The 15,073-nt window shown below is 46.3% G+C and overlaps 2 gene segments (V, D, J or C); both read right to left on the reverse strand.

Annotated features, from left to right (window-relative positions):
• Positions 1–349: 349 nt before the first annotated feature.
• On the reverse strand, positions 350–6,567 carry LOC123351122. The segment is given in 3 exon segments: positions 350–1,008; positions 3,614–3,746; positions 6,526–6,567. Coding segments are annotated over 3 exon segments (498 nt in total).
• A 2,164-nt stretch (positions 6,568–8,731) lies between these two features.
• Positions 8,732–13,501, reverse strand: LOC123351123. The segment is given in 3 exon segments: positions 8,732–9,429; positions 12,275–12,327; positions 13,476–13,501. Coding segments are annotated over 3 exon segments (402 nt in total).
• Between the last annotated feature and the right edge of the window lie 1,572 nt (positions 13,502–15,073).

Below are 15,073 nucleotides of genomic sequence, written 5' to 3' on the forward strand. Positions count from 1 at the left end.
TAACTAGAGCGTTCGCATTACGCAATCGAACATCTCTGCATTCTGTCATCCTTGCTCATTTGGACTGTATCCCATTTTACTCTGGGATTAGCCCCATTGACTTCAATGGGATTTAGGCAGAATTTTGTCCTCTGTAATTAACCAACAGAACTTGCTTCAGGGGAGAGTTTCTGCAGTAGGGACCCCTGGGTTTGGTGTTACCACCTTAGATCAGATCAATCGTTAGCTCTTCTATGACTCCCAAGGAATAACATGCCAGCTCTGTGCTGTTAGCATTCACGTAGTAAGTGGCTAAGAAAAAGTGTCACACGAAAGAGATTCAGATGCAGAAGGATGAACATTTGGATGATAAAGGTACATGTTTTATTGGAAGATAATGTAAATAGTTCAAATACAGTCAGTAAGTGTGAAGAGGACAGGAGAGGTTTAACTCTGCACAGACACAGCGATAGCTGAATGTTTCTGGTTTTATTAATATCGTAACAAGGCTGCATCAGAGGCTGAAGCAGGAAGGACAATTCCAGGGAATGCAGAGGGACGAGAGCAGTGGGAACATGGGAATAACAGCGGGTATCAAAGGATTCACATACAACAGGAAGCAGTTTTGCTGGAAATCAGCATTATGGTTCCTGGCTTCCCTGAGAAACTCTCTAGTGACTGACACGGGAACCAGCGGAGCCCCCTGTTAAGAACACTCTGAGCTCTTCAGGGACTTCTCGAAGTTCTTCCCATCGTGTGTCACCTGGCAGGTGTAGGTCTCATGGGTCTTCCACTTTGATGCATCCAGAGACAGGTAACTGCTAGCCATGAACTTGTTATCACTCTGTTTGGAGGGTTTGGTCGTCTCCACTCCAGTGGAGATCTGCTGGCCGTCAGCTTTCCAGGTGACTTGGACTGACCCTGGGTAAAAGCTGCCCAGCAGACACACCAGCGTGGCTTTGCTCTTTGTCTTTATCTCTTCCGAGGATGGAGGGAAGAGGTGCACGGTGGGAGATGCCTTTGGCTGACCTACAAGACAAGGAGACTCAGTGTGAGGATTAAGGAGAAAGTTTAACATCAGCTGAACTCTAGAAAGTGCCACTGCAGAAGGAAGGAAAAGATTTCAGAGCTAAATGGGTGTGATCACCAATTTTCATTCAGTTTGAGTGTTTTCCCCATATGACAATGGAGCTTGGAGTCCAACTATTGCTGTGAATAGTCATGACCAATGTGCATATTCTCAATGACTTTAATGTTACAATGGGGCTAGCCGCGTAAGGGCTACTTAGAGGAGTAAGAATTGAGGACTGGGCCCTGGCTCAGACCTCAGTTCTCAGCACGTGCTGAGAACTATCAGGAAAAACATCTGACAGAGGCATTGCGCCGAACTCTCATCAATAGCAGCATGCTACAGCTGCCAGCGTCAATGCTCCAAGCTGTACATGGTGCTATTAAACAAATGCAGCTAGAATTTGAGGTGCTGACTATCATCTGATTAGTGGTTTCATTGTACCTTGGAGCCATAGCTGAGAACACTTACTTAGTTTTTGCATGGCTGGAGTACCAGAAAATTGGGTGCCCCGTCTGTTGAAAAATGCTTCCCTTTCAATGACTGTATCCAACTGTTAGCCTCTTCCTATGCCCTGCATTCCTGAGGCAAGCTCCTGGACAGTGCGGAGATAATTATCTCCACTAGGCTATGCTGAAAATAACATTCAAAGCTGCAAACATTGAATTTTTGAGGGTTTTTTAAAAAAAAGTTATTTAATAAAATGTTATAAAACCCACTTTTCAGCTTTTTTCTTCCATGGAGAGTTAATGGGATTTTATCAGTTTTAAATAAAGATGGGAAACTTAAGAGAGTGTGTGATCCAAAGCCCATTGAATTGAATGGAAAGACGCTCATTGATTTCAATAGGCTTTGGATCAGGCCCTAGATAATGATCTAGCCCGTTAGCAGGACAAACTCCATTGTCTTGAGTTCAGCAAAGCAAATGAAGGCAATGCCAGAGCTTGCTGTATAATCTGTTTGTTGTAGGGTTCTTGGATTATTCCAGACACAATCCCGCAAACAGGCAAATATATTCCTAGGGAGGCTTCCTCTTCCTAAACATCGCACTTTTAGGAGCGTTGTTCTGCAGGGTCTTGCAGCCTTTAAGCTTCGTTTTCTGTTAACCTCAGTAGTTTTCCTCTCTAAATACTGACCAGCTCTTTGTGCCTTATGGGTTTGGGGGGAACCGAAATCTGTCTAGCTCTCGAGTCCCTGTTGTAGCTGGAAGCCTCAGTGCTATTGCAACCCTTCAGGAAAGTTTCCTTTTTATTTTGATAAGGCCCCTTAGTTTAGGTGTTGAGCATTTTGTGTTTGGCTCTGTTTGATGTTGTAACTGTTGCCGATGGTGATAGTTCGGCTGTGCAGCCCCTCCCCAGGGGGTGGGGGGGGGAAGGGGAGGAGGTGACCTTTTGTAAGTAGAACTGTCTAGCAAGGGAGGTCTAGAGCGGGAGAGGGTGAGTGACAAGACCTGGGCGCTATTCCTGACTCTGACACTGATGTGCTGTACGACCTTGGGCAGGTCACTTCGCCTCTGCGCTTCACGTTCCCCAGCTGTGACGTAAGGAATAGTCACCACTATTGTAAAATACTCTGAGAGCCTCACAAGGCACAATGGGTGAAACTCTGGTCCCACCGCAGCCAATGGCAAAACTCCGACTGCTTCAGTGGGGCTGGGATTTCCCCAAAGGTACTGCAGGTTTGATAAATTCTTGTTACCGCTGACAGTCTCCATGTTCCCCTGACTACAAGGACCCAGATGGCCCAGGCCTGTCACTAATAACCCCTTGCCATATTTCTTCTAAGTGCATTTTGATATTGGAGACTGTCATAAAAGAGCCTAATATGTCTCACCAGCCCCTTGATTTCACGTGAAGCTCAGTGGGAGATCTTCATGCTGAATAAAGGGAGAATATGTGCCGGGGGTTTCAGCAGGAAAAACCTGCAGCCGCCTGAATTAAGAAGCCCCCTTTTCTCACTTTTCCATGCCCAATCACTGTTAACTTTAACAATGTAACTCCTGCACTACATTGGGTAGTGGTGGAAATCTGAACTCGAAGAAGAAAGCGAAGTGTTGGTTTTGTCTCAGAAGCCGAGTGGCAGTTTGCCTTGGTGACACAACAGTCTTCTGAATAACAAAGCTCCTATATAAAAGCACAGCATTCCCTTTCTAAATGATTGTATCTGGGGTTTTTTTCCTTCAAAGAAAGGAGGAAAACCAAAAACATCCCTGCTGCATAAACTAGCAGAATTCTAATTGACTGGGTCACAGTTACCCCCGCAAAACCTTCTGTGATCTAAAAAAGCCAACCAACATCAAACAAACTAGCGCAAGGAACTTAGAAATTTTTTCACTCAGGGGAGAAACTCCATATCAGTTTTTTAAAAAAAACAAAATACTTCACTTGTGATAAATTCTGAGGCTAGAACTACAAGCCCCTTCTTAACCACAGAGTAAAAGGAAAGAAAACAATTTCAGTGTGATATATTATACCACCTGGAACAAAAAGATGCAAAGTTTTTTTTTAAAAATCAAGTAATAAACTAGCTGGACAAGGATTATAAAGGAATATTGCGGTTACTTACCAAGGACGGTTAGCTGGGTTCCTCCTCCGAAGACATACACACAGTGGCACGTGGCTGTGCAAAAACCTCCAAGCAGAAGGTGACCCCAGGGATGTGCTGAATCAGGAATTGTCCAGTTCCTGCTGGATTGTTTCTGTGATGCCGGAGATCAGGATGACGTTCCTTCTCTCTGAGGAGATTCCTGGGTCCAGTGAATGAAATGATGGTTGAGCATTCGCACAGCAGGGTGCTCCCACGTGGACACCATGTGTAGAATGAGAACGTTGCTACCTCCACCCTAATGAACACCACCATGGATATCTTCATGTAGAATAAAGGGAGAATATGTGCCAGAGGTTTCAGTAGGGGAAACCTACTGGATATCCTGGGAAGAACCACACTATCGTTTCAGCACTCGACGCTTATCGTTGGTCATTGCTGTGCCAGTGTTTCTGGAAGTGTAGTCTTCTGGGGGAAGAACACTTGGACAGAATAACAGAACATTCTGCTCTTCACTCATTCAGAGGTCTTTTGCCGATAAGATGGGCTCCTCTGTGGAGAACCTGGAGCACCTATAGACATGAACACCAAGGGCCAGTTCCTGCATTTATATCCCATATAGCTTCACGGTTTCATTGTTTTTCATGTGCAATCCTTTAGAGGATACAGCAGGTATTAGGTAGGTCAGACTCCTGGGTTTTGCAGGATTGCAACACTTAAAAATGAAGTCAGAGAACCGATGTCGAGCACTGGAGAGCCGGGACAATTGACCACTGAATGCAGTAGGTTGGAACTGATGTGTGAAAACTGGTACTGCATTGTTATAGTAAGTTATACCGTTCTCTGTAGAGGTCATTATTGTTTTATGGGAGAAGTTAGGATAACTGTACTGTACCTTATCTGATCTGCATCTTCAGGAGACTCCAGGACGGGGGCAGAAGCTGCTCCATCCCATATTCACAGGAGATGTTGCTGTGTCGGCCCTTGGCAATAGGGTGTCTGGTTCAGGATAGGACTGGAGCTGTGAGACAATGACCCAGTGCTTGTGGTTTATTTCCCAGGGAATAAAATCTACATCATCCTTGGTTTAGGGCCTAGCAGTAGGTTCAGTATAGTTTTTTCTTGACTGCTGTTGGTAGCTGAAAACCAGTCAGGAACCTCCAAGCTTTTCTGGGACTATTGAGGCTGTGTCTGTCTGGTAAACTTGAATTTACCAAGTCTTTGTACCAATATATGCTGGTCATTTAATAATATGGCAGGATACAGCAATCTGGAAGCAGCCTGGAGAATTAACTTCAGCCTGTATTTGTATTCTGATCTTTTTGCCAATTGCACCAGGCACTCTTGCCTTAAGGGTGTTGATTTCAGACTCAGCATTACAGAGCTCTCCTCTCCTCCAGAGGTTCACGGGGCAGATTCACTTCCTGGTGCCCAGTAGACTGTTCACTTGTGATGCTAACCCCTTCTCACTCCAGGCATCAGCAACGAAGATCTTAACTGTGATCCCTCTCTCTACTCAGCAGATTTCATCTGTCCTTCCAGAGCACTGCACCATCCCTCTGTTTGGAAATGTGAATTTCTTTCTCTTTGGTATCTATAGAGTCCAGCTATGTGTCAGAATTAATGTATGGGAACTGAAAGAAAAGCTCATGTATTGACCAGTGAAGTCTACTTTGGGGGCAATGATGCCCCCCTCCCAGCACTCTCGGTTTGCAGCCCATCTGTGCAGCAAGCTGGTCTCTAGATGGACTGGGAACCTCCACCAGGGTCTATGCTGGCTAACCCCTGGGGTGGTTTAGGAGTAAGTCTTTATACAGATGCCGGAGAGCTCCGTTTGCTGTAAAGTGCTCAGGGAACAATACAGAGGAGGGGCTGTGCATGCTTTGTGTATTGGAGCAGAGCATGGGTTAGCTCTGATGAAATAATACGGCAACATCTTTCTCAGACAACAGATGCCCAGCTCTGCTCTCACCCCAAGACTCTGCACTGGGATGACAATGAGTGAATCTGTAAGACACTTTTCCCAACTCTGCATTTTAAAGCAAACTAAAGCAAAGCACAGATCTCTGGCTCCCTAACTAAGCGGTGAGGAGAGCTTTTAAAAATACTTCTCGCACCCTTTGACATCTTCCTGGCACTTCCTGGCTTGCTGAAGATATCCCAGAACGGAGCGCTCTGTGACATAACAGATACCTGACGTCTCATTGCAGTGCATGGCTAATGGACACATTCAGCACTGCAATACCAGTAACGAGTCAATTTTTAATAGTCCTGCAGTTCACCTCTAAGGGTGCAACCCATGGCACTGTGCATGCTATGGTCGTACTGTAACGCAGCCTGTTGTGACGCTCAGGTGCTTCCAGCTCTAGAAACCAAGGACTGAGAGACCCCAGTGGGTGCTATGGGCCAGTCTCAGTCGAGCATAACTCCACTGAATTCAATGGCATTACTGCCAGTTTACACTGGTATGAAAGGAGAATCAGACCTCAAGCGAGTGCATGTGAAATCTGAATGTAGCAATGTTGGGGACCTGTAGAGAAACACAGGTACGGACTCAGAGGGGAGACACCCCACACCTTCTCCAGGTAGAAGTTCTGGTAGACTCCACTGGGTATTTTTTTAGCTGCTCTCTGTTGGTGTCTGGTTTCTACTGGAGGACCTGGGCTGGAGCCCCAGGGTCCATAAACCCCACAAAGCCACTGGACCAAAAACCCCTCTGCTTTCCAAACCCTAGCTGACAAATCAAGCCAATGGAAGCTAGTTGAAAATGTTTAAACTGGAATTTCCCCTGGAGTGGCACTCATCTGATGGGGAGAGAACAGCACACCTGAGCACTGCCCACCTCCCAGGGCGTGCCCCAGAAGCAGGAAGCCTGCTACAGAACAGAAGACAGAGGGGTATTTACAGAAACTGCAGATAAACTATCCCTTTACCTGTCTGTGTATCCTAGGGTTTTCTATAGCATCTGTCACCATCGTATCAAACAGTAACATTTTAAAAAGCACCTAAATGACTTACGCAACACAATTTTCAAAAGTGATGTAGACACTTGGGCCCAGATTTTTAAAGGTATTTAGGTGCCTAAAGATGCAGATAGGGGCCTACTGGGATTTTCAAAAGAACCTAGGTGCCTAACCGTCTCTTTTTTTTTCTCAATATCTTTAAAAATCTGGCTCTAATTCCAAGAGCCTAAACCCCATTAATTTAGACTGCTAAGGAAGTGTCACTACCAAAAATAACCTCAAAGCTTCATGCAGCTTTTCAATCTGTTCATCAGAGTCTCTGGGAGTTCACATTTCCATGGCAAGCGGCTCCATCAATAATCATTGAGCAAAGGGAGTTACTCTCTTTCCATAACCTGTGCGTCAAGAACATTATTTAAAAAAATCAGCACAAACCAGTTAGTTCTAGTTCTTTATGGTGCACGTTCTCTCTCTCGGATCCCTTCCCTCCCACGCTTGCATTGTAAGCTCCTGAGAGTGCTGGAGAGCCATTGTCTCCTCTGTGTTCCATACAGCCCTATGTACCAGCTTAGTGCTCCACCAAACAATAATGCTCTGGGATAATTATCACTCGTGGATGGTCCTGGGTGTGTTTTGGGGTGGAGGGAGAAACATGTGCAAGGATGTCAAAAACACGTGTGACGGGGAAGAAAATAGTCTTCAAAATTCATCTATAGGGCAGCTTCCATGTGTCGTCTTTCCTCCTTATTCCTTTCCGTGGTGGTGGCAGAGCACAAGTGGCCTGCCAGCCACGAGTGGCCCACATACTGTGTGAGTGTCAGATCCCACCCTGCTCTCATCAGATATCTGGCATACAGAAATGATATCAATTTAAACCCTGTAGCTCATTGGCCTCCTCAATTCTTGTTTTAAAGCTGACATGGCTGTAGGAGAATCATTGTTCAAGTGTCTCCTTTGGCTGGCTGGCCCCGCACTGCTCATGGGTCCATGATAAATCCTCTCCGTGACTTGAGTTCCCAGCTGTACACATGGTGAATGCTGCTGTCTGGGAAGGGTGGGACAGACCCCTAGCTCCCTTCAGAGAGTATCCAGTCTCACATGAAACTGATCCCCCAGCACAACTGATGGGTTTTTAATGGGACGCAAACTGTCTGCTCTAGCCAGTTAAGACCCAAACTGTGCAACACCCCAGAAGTATTAAGGACCCTGGTGCTGTACACCCCACAGGATCCACACCATCACTAATGTTATGATTCCTTTATAAACAATGACCTTTCCTTTGAGAAGCATCTGAGGGATTCAAAAGGATTTACGCGCTTACACAGCTGGTCAAACAGGACATAAGGGTCACTGCACCTCTGGCTGAAACTCAGCCGCTGTCACACAGTGGCCAGTAGCACTAGTTTAATACAGGCAGATTTCCCTGTACAGCTGAATGTGCTGGGAGGGCAGGATGGGTGGGCTGAGAGCAGTCACCTAAGGTGGTGGTGGTAGCAGGACAATAAAGGCCACTCTTCCAAAGAGGGGTTTGTGTCTCTACTGACCAGAAGTGGCCAGGAGCTCTGGTTACAGCCTATCCCAGGTAACCGCCATCAGCAGTGTGGTGCCCCTCCCTCTGTGGGCCAGATTTGGACACTTATTCCTCTGAGTGCTGAGCTGTTCAGCCAATAGCTCCATTGACTCCAGTGACGCTACTTGAAGAATGACTAATGCTCAGGGAGAAGCAGGGAGCTGGAATCTGCCCCATGCGAGGGCAGAGGGTGACTCAATACTAACTCACAGAGCAGGCTGCTCTCTGCAGGGCTAGTGACCCAGCTGAGCATTGACCCAGCCTAGCCCTGCTGCTCTGTTGGGAGCTGCAGGGATCCAGCACAAGCAGGGCTGGCTGCAGATCCACAGGAGTTTGCATTACGCTCTCATGCAGGCCCCATCACCCAGTGATTCCCTAACACAAGATGTGCTCTGCAGAGAGATTTGTGCAGAAGTCTGGCTGAGAGCCAGAGTGAGCAGTGTTAAGGGAGAACAGGCACAGCTTGGGGAGTGATCCCTCTGTGACATCTCTCCTCATCCCCGATCTCCATGATACGACACATCACTTAGCGTCACTTCTCATTAGCTTGTCTGAAACCCCAAAGCCAACAGCTCCTTACTAAAAAGAAAACCATATAGGGTGAGAAAAGGTAAGTTTATTTTATTGGAAGAGAAGGTGAATATTGCAATTAATACATGAGGTGTAAAAGGGACAGAAGAAGTTAAACTCTTCACAGTCACAGCGATGGTCAAATTTTTCTGATTTTATTAATATCATAACAAGGCTGCATCAGAGACTAAAGCAGGAAGGACAATTCCAGGGAATGCAGGGGGGTGAGAGCAGTGGGGACGTGGGAATAATGACGGTGTCGTATAGATTGGTAAAATCCCCCACCTAAAATAGGAAGCAGATTTGCTGGAAATCAGCATTATGAGAATGCTACAGGCAGATCCTGGCTCCCTTGGGGAGCCCCCTACAGACTGACACGGGAACCGGTCGAGCCCTCCGGGGGTCAGAGGGTTAAGAACACTCTGAGCTCTTCAGGGACTTCTCGAAGCTCTTCCCATCGTGTGTCACCTGGCAGGTGTAGGTCTCATGGGTCTTCCACTTTGATGCATCCAGAGACAGGTAACTGCTGGCCATGAACTTGTTGTCACTCTGTTTGGAGGGTTTGGTCGTCTCCACTCCAGCGGAGATCTGCTGGCCGTCAGCTTTCCAGGTGACTTGGACTGACCCTGGGTAAAAGCTGCCCAGCAGACACACCAGTGTGGCTTTGCTCTTTGTCTTTATCTCTTCTGAGGATGGAGGGAAGAGGTGCACGGTGGGAGATGCCTTTGGCTGACCTAGAAGACAAGGAAACTCAGTGTTAGAAAATCCCAAAACAGAGACTGTCAGTGCAGAATGTTCGACATTCCAGATCTCTGCAGTGTAACAAATCCAACCCCTCACAACCTCCAGATGATCTCCTGGTTAAGGAACAGAGCTGGGAATCAGGACATTTGGGACCCAATCCTTTGGTCTTTTACATCCTTCCTTAGTGAACCTGGCCTAGTTAGTAACTGTTCCTATGTCTGTAGAAGTCAGATAATATCACTTGAATCACTGAAGGCTTGATCCCGTATTCCTCTTACACCCATATCTCCCACTGACTTCATATAACAGCTTGGGGCCTGCCAGGTGTACAGTTTTGGTGCTAAGAAAAAATCAGTTGGCCTGAAAGTGAGTAAAGAATTACATTCCAATCGATACGCATTGGACATCTAGCAAGAGCCATTCACAAAGAGAAGCTGCAGCTGATTCTGCATTGTGCTGCATTATAGAAATCTAAAAGCAGCTTTCTAAGGATTTTGGACTACGTTGTAGTTATTAGTTCAGGGATATTTCTTAGGATCTAAGGTTTACTTAGTCTGTGGTTAGGGCACGAGAAGCCACTTCAGTGCACCCAGAGTGGAATCCTTATGGAAAAATCCTGTAAAATGTAATTACAAAGATTTCAATAGTAGACACATTTAGGAGTGTTTATATAAACGTCCATACAATTATATGGAGTTTTCTATGGAGCTCTACACACTCTCTTCTATTGCAGGGATAAAGTTTATATATGGAATTCTGCGAGTTGGGTCAATAAATCTATTAAGCAGTTTATCATTGTCTGCCACATTCTGCAGGCCTTTCTACTAAGGGACCGTGCTTTTGAATAAGATTGCAATAGGAAAAACCTCCTAACTCATGTTGTGGTATGCCAGCTGCTGAACACACCTAGTTACCTTGTTGCTGAAACATTTTCAGAAGCTTGTAATGTACAGAATCCTATATGGGACCAGTCCCAGCCAAAGGACTCGAGCCAGTATGTGTCTAAGTGCCTTGCTGGATCAGGGTCCAAGGTGAGCAAAAGGGACATTGCAAAATATCACAATATTGGTTGATTTCACGGTGGTACAGAGTAGAGTCCCCTGCACCCTAGCACGATGTTGTGGTATGTTACTGCATGGAGATATGGAGACAATAAAGGACCTACTTGCTTAGGAATGGATGCAAAAATTATGGGGAATTTTTAACCCCATAGTAAAAGGCACCTGTCTTCTAACTGGGGCTAAATTGAGAAACTCTTCCTCCTTCCAGGTAGCAAGGATGTCAGTGGGCCTGTCTGAAGAGCAAGGTGCTACTTAGCACGAGTAGGCTCGGTGCACCCTGGGCTGTAGTTATTTCACGCTTTACACAGGTCAAAGCTACAAACAATGTTGTCTGAGGTAGCACAGTCAGCCCTGATTTACTGAGCCCTGGCTAGCCGAGATCTATCTGCTCCTCAAGGTTTTACTGTAACTGAAGCCTGCTGGCCCAGCCAGCATCCTGGTCATTGTGCTCTGAGCCTGGCAGACACAGAATGCAGCTTCTAGGAAGCCCTTCAGCCTTCCCAGACTGGCCAGCAACCTCGTTACTGTGCTCCAGGCTTGAGAGAGGCAAGTAGTGCCGCCTCTTTCAAGCCCTCTCACCCCGCAGGCTGCTCCAACCCCACCCCATTTATCTGTAACTCCATATTTCAAAAGTGGTGGGTGTCCCTCAGCACTATCAGAAAATCAGGGTTGAGTGGTATTTCCAAACTGAAATCCACGATAGCTACAGTCATCCAATGTACAATGGAACCGATCTTCCGGGTCAGGAATAAGTCAGTCAGTGCAATACACTCACCCAGTGTAAGGGTAAATCAGTGTAGTTCCGTTACTGCCAAGGGGGCTACGTTAATTTACACCACATGAGGATCTGTTCTTATATATTAAAATTGCATCAGTGTCTTAACTCACTTTAAATTAGCAATTCTAGAAACAGGGCTGGTCAAAAATTACCCATCAAATCTTTTTTTTCAGTTAAAAATTGGGTTTTCATCTCAACGGAAATTTTTGTGGAAAGTGTCTGATGTTAAAAAATTTCTTGTTGCAAATGCAAAATCTCAAAACCAAAAGATTTCTGCAAATATCCAGGGTTTTTCTTTGTTTTCAGTAATTATCGATAAAAATACTTTAGTTTTGAATTTTTTTGTAAAAAGTCAATTTTCTGCTGAGAATTTAGACAAAAATATTTTAATTTTTGATTTTTTCCAGAAAATGAAACCCATTTTGTGACTAACTCTTACTAAAATGAATAGTCTTCAGACTACTCCAGAAGATCAGATTTCAAATCACAAAGGACAAAATATTTTTTCATATCACATTAGATTTCCAGGGATTGTACCTCTATCTTAAAGGGGTTTGGATGAGTTTTGGTGGAGATCTATTGAAAACAAAGGGACTATGTTGTTTTACCCTGGCTGAGAACCGGGCACTTGGTTTCTTTCACATGTTGACTTAAGAAATGTCTTGTCCGTTAAAACAAAAAAACAAGGTAGAAAATATTTAGGAGGCTCGCACCAGTTATTTAAAAATTGGGACCTGACAGCAGAATCTTGATAGATTTCATGGGCAAATTCAGACACCTGTTCATTGGGAAAAGATGAGAAAATCCAGCATGGGATACGTGCACTCTACTCTGACTATCCATTGATTAAATATTGTTCTTAACACCATATGAAGGTCTGTGCATAAAGGGAGAGGAGACCCAAGCCTGGGACTAAGAGAAAAGGAGGAAAAAATCATGGAAACATGACAGGATTGGCATTGAGAAGAAAAGCAGGTGAGTAATTCAGTGACTTACCAAGGACGGTCAGCTGGGTTCCTCCACCGAAGACGTTCCACAGTGACACAGGGCTGTACAAAAACCAGTCCCAGTCGATGGCAGGGAGAGGTCACCACTGCCCACGGTGGGGAAAATAGACATGGGACAACTTCTGCTGGCTCTCCATGAGAGCAAAGGTTCATTGTTTCTGTAGAAGCTCATAGTACAGTTGATTGAATGAAGATCCATTGGGAGGTGAAGCAATGGAGTATTGGGAGAGCTCACGTGGGGCCAAATCCTGGTCCCAGCACGCAGCCCATGTAAGAGAGCAGAAGATGGTCTTGTACTTAAGGCACTGGAGTGGGAGTCAGAAGACGGAGTAAAATCCTGGTTCTGCCACAGACTGACTTTGTGCCTTTGGGCAAGTCACATCATTTCTGTGCCTTAGTTCCCCATCTGTAAAATGGGGACAGTACGTCCCTATTTCACAGGGGTGCTGTAAGGATAAATTCTGTTATGGCTGTGAGATGCTCAGGTATGACAGTGATACAGGTCATAAACCTGCCTAGATAGATGCAAAGGAACTGAATGCTAGGCTGCTCCTGCACTAATTCCACTGCCCCTGTGCTCCCCCAACACACCCATGGTCTGGGGATCTGCAAGTAGCTCCAGCATTGCCTGTGTGTGCTGCTGTGGATGGTGCCCCATGGATCTCCATCTAGCACCATTGTGGGTGGTGGAGGGGATGCAGAGAATGTTGAATTGGGGCTGCTACGCTGTAGGTCCTTCTGCTGCCAGATGCCCCTCGTAGGTCCCCAGGAGGGAGGGGCTGGCAGATTTCTTTGGGATGCTGATAGTGAACACGCTGAGCCACGTTCAACCCTGGTGCAATTGTAGTGACTTGTGAGAATTATACCAGAGAACAATTAGGCCCATTTGCTGCCAGTATTTAATGTATCCAACTGTGTATTTCATGTGGGGGATACCCCTGTTTCCAAAGCACGTGTCTGTAGCCCACACCTCTGGGAGCTCTGGCATCTCTACAGACATAGTGTGAACACTATCCTAGCGTCACACCAACAAGTGTCAGCAAAGAAACCTCTGCCATGCTGGGGCTGCATGTGTGGGGATAGGAAACCAACACCACGTGCTGTCCTCATCTCTCATCTGGGTAGTGCAGCCTTCCCTGCACCTGTCAGTGAGAAGCTACCACATCCCATGACACGTGGTCTTGCCTTACCTGATCAGGATCTCCGGATAGTCCATCGGGCCAGAGGTCACTCTGAAGAAGCTGTGTCATGATGTTCTGTCTTACATTTGGATGGTGAAGTCTCCGCACTGGACATGTCAAAGGAACAAGTAAAGAATGCTCAAGATCCGTGTGCTATGAAACCGATCACCACCATCCTCTGCTGGGACCCTGTTAGCACCAATACAAGCAATGTTGGCATCAATGTCCAGTGTGCAGCAGAGATCAGCACTTTCCTGAAGGGAGCCCCCATTTGCTTTAGAAATTAACTCAGTGCCACCAACAACAGCCATTTGCTCTGTATTTCCCAGCTGTTCTCAGCAGTAAATCCCTGAGTTGTTCCCTGGACAGAGCTGCCATGAGACTCTCTCACCATCGCTGGGCTATTCCCTGCCCCTCCCCTCTAGGAGAGCAGCTCTGGGGCCTGTTGCCCAGCAGAATGTGGGCGTGTGGGGCCCCTCTCACCAAGGACAGGGCCAGTAAACATCTAGGCTGTGAGCTGTGTCCATGCTGAGCTGGTTTCTTCTGAATTAAACCAGGGCACTGGACCCTCCCTCTGACTGTCAATACAAACTCCCCTTAGCGCCTGGTGTGTGTCAGCTCAGCACGGCCAGGGGAGTGAATGGTACCAGCCTCATTCCCTCACTAATGGGCCGCAGTTGAAGCCAAGGTTCTTGTGCTGTGTTTAACATGTGGTCCAGCACTTGGTGGAGAAGCTCCTGTGACTTGAGTGGTTCCGTCTCAGACCCTGCGAGAATTCCCTGGGTAGCGGAGGGCAGGCCTGAGCCGTGAGCAAAAGTGCCCAAGTCCCATTATCAGAAGTGACTTAAGCACTTAGGCCTGGAGTGTTAAAGGTGTTTAAGCACCTAAATGTACAGGGAGGTGCCTAGCAGGGTTTTCAGAAGCACCTGTCTGCCAAACGCCCATTCATTTCAATGCCTTTTAAATCTGGCCCTTAGGCTCCTAAATCCTATTGACTTTCAGTTGAACTTTGACTTTCAATGGAGTGATTCATACCCTAAATACTTCGTGCAGTTTTTCAGTCTATTCGGCGTCTATTGCAGTTCACATGTGCAAGGGAACAGGCCTAATTCCTAAACATTGAGCGAAGGAAGTGAATCTCTTCCCAGGGCCTTTATGTCAATGAAATAGTGTTAAAAGTCAGCGCACACCAACAGGTTCTGGCAGCCAACTCTTCATGGCACACGCTCACTCACACACACGCTCTGTCTGATCCCTTCACACTGATCCTTGCTTTGTAAGCTCCCAAGAACTTCTGAGAGCCATTGTCCCCTCTGTGCTCTGCACACTCTTGGTGCTCCACAAGTCCTCATCTGGAAATCTTAACACACCCACCCACCCCGGTACTTGGGGTGCTAGGTGGAGGTGGTGTTGGGATGATGGGACAAATAGGTGTGGGGATGTTAAAGATACTTATTTAAGAAACCATCATTATTTAAAACTCATCCATAGAGCAGTGCTCCCCTTCCCCCTTATTCATTTCTGGAGGAGGTAGAAGTGCATGGCTGGCCATCCATCCATCCATCCATCCATCCATCTGCATCACCCATATTGTGAATGTCAGATCC

Source organism: Mauremys mutica, chromosome 16 (genome assembly GCF_020497125.1).
Source record: "Mauremys mutica isolate MM-2020 ecotype Southern chromosome 16, ASM2049712v1, whole genome shotgun sequence".
In the NCBI taxonomy this organism is placed as follows: domain Eukaryota; kingdom Metazoa; phylum Chordata; order Testudines; family Geoemydidae; genus Mauremys; species Mauremys mutica.